At 51.8% G+C, this 1,204-nt stretch overlaps 1 protein-coding gene across 1 annotated transcript; it reads left to right on the forward strand.

Moving 5' to 3' along the window:
* JN550_013863 (uncharacterized protein) lies at window positions 1-773 on the forward strand (the record flags this gene model as incomplete). Its single annotated transcript, XM_049312498.1, has 3 exons — window positions 1-231; window positions 285-375; window positions 448-773. Coding segments are annotated over 3 exons (648 nt in total), but the record flags the coding sequence as incomplete, so codon positions are not given.
* Window positions 774-1,204: the final 431 nt, after the last annotated feature.

Below are 1,204 nucleotides of genomic sequence, written 5' to 3' on the forward strand. Positions count from 1 at the left end.
GGTGTGCCGTGGCGGGACCGAGGCCGGCTGGTGCAGGTCGAGCACGCCTCCCACGTGACAATCACCGACTTCGAGAGTCTCGTCAACCTACGCCACTTACACGTTGCACCGTTTCTAGGGTTATACTACAATAGGACTTCAACAGACATCGTCTATGAACGCCTCGATCTTGACCTCTTGGACATCTGCCCGCTCGCGTCCGAGGCTGAAGTCGCCAGTGTGCTTGCTCAGGTTCGTGCACTTCTCCCCCATGATTGTTCATGTAGAGATTCACGCGTGTGCAGATGCTGTCAGCAATCACGCACCTCTTGTCGTCACCAGTAGATGCACGAATCGCTTCGGTAAGGATTTCCATGTTTGGACTTGTCAAGTTAAGTACGCATTTCCGGTTGACCGTGTCGATGTTCTTCGTCGTCTCAGCCACCGGGACTCACTGTCTACGCCCAGTTCTTGACTTCCGCCACAAACCAACAACCGATATCATCCACAGGAATGTGATGCAGCGCTTCATGGTGTCATATATAGAGCAAGTGGCCAAGGTGGCATGCCCTCGTTCCCATGTTTGGACGTTCGACGCTGCTGATTTTCTCGACATTCTCTACGCTGGAGAACTACCGCCCTTGTGTGTGCGTACATGGCAGCTATTGACCAATGGGAGTGCTGACACGGGAAAGCACCCATTTCTGGCCAAGTCACGAGGCCCGGCTGCATTGCGTGGTCCGGTTCAGCTCTACATGCGTAAACTTACAGCAACGTACACGCATGGGTCTTGACATAGGACGCTTGAAGGTGGAGGGGCTGGGGATATCATCAATTGGATTGAGTATCTTGGATTGAGTCTCTAATAATCGTCGTCAATATACACATAAATTCTTGTCCGAAGTCGACGGGCTAGATATAAAGGCCGCATTATGTGGTGGCTAGGGGCCGGCCAGCAACCTGAACCTTACGCGTTCAAATGTATTATGTGGTTCTTCCGTGTTATTCTATTACGATTACTTTGACGATACGACATCAGTCAGCCTATACAAGGCAGCAACGTGCCAATGCCTCGCCTTTAGCGTATCGAGATACCAAGTCTCCAGCTTGAGCTTTCTGGGATTCCGCCCATTTGATTGCTACGCCCCGTCGCATTAGCTTGGGCATGCGTCTCGATTCTCGCCAGAACGCCAGATAATTACGGGGGCGACTGTATAAACTGGGT

The sequence above is a fragment of the Neoarthrinium moseri genome, assembly GCF_022829205.1.
Source record: "Neoarthrinium moseri strain CBS 164.80 chromosome Unknown scaffold153_Wmoseri_CBS_16480, whole genome shotgun sequence".
Taxonomy (NCBI): domain Eukaryota; kingdom Fungi; phylum Ascomycota; class Sordariomycetes; order Amphisphaeriales; family Apiosporaceae; genus Neoarthrinium; species Neoarthrinium moseri.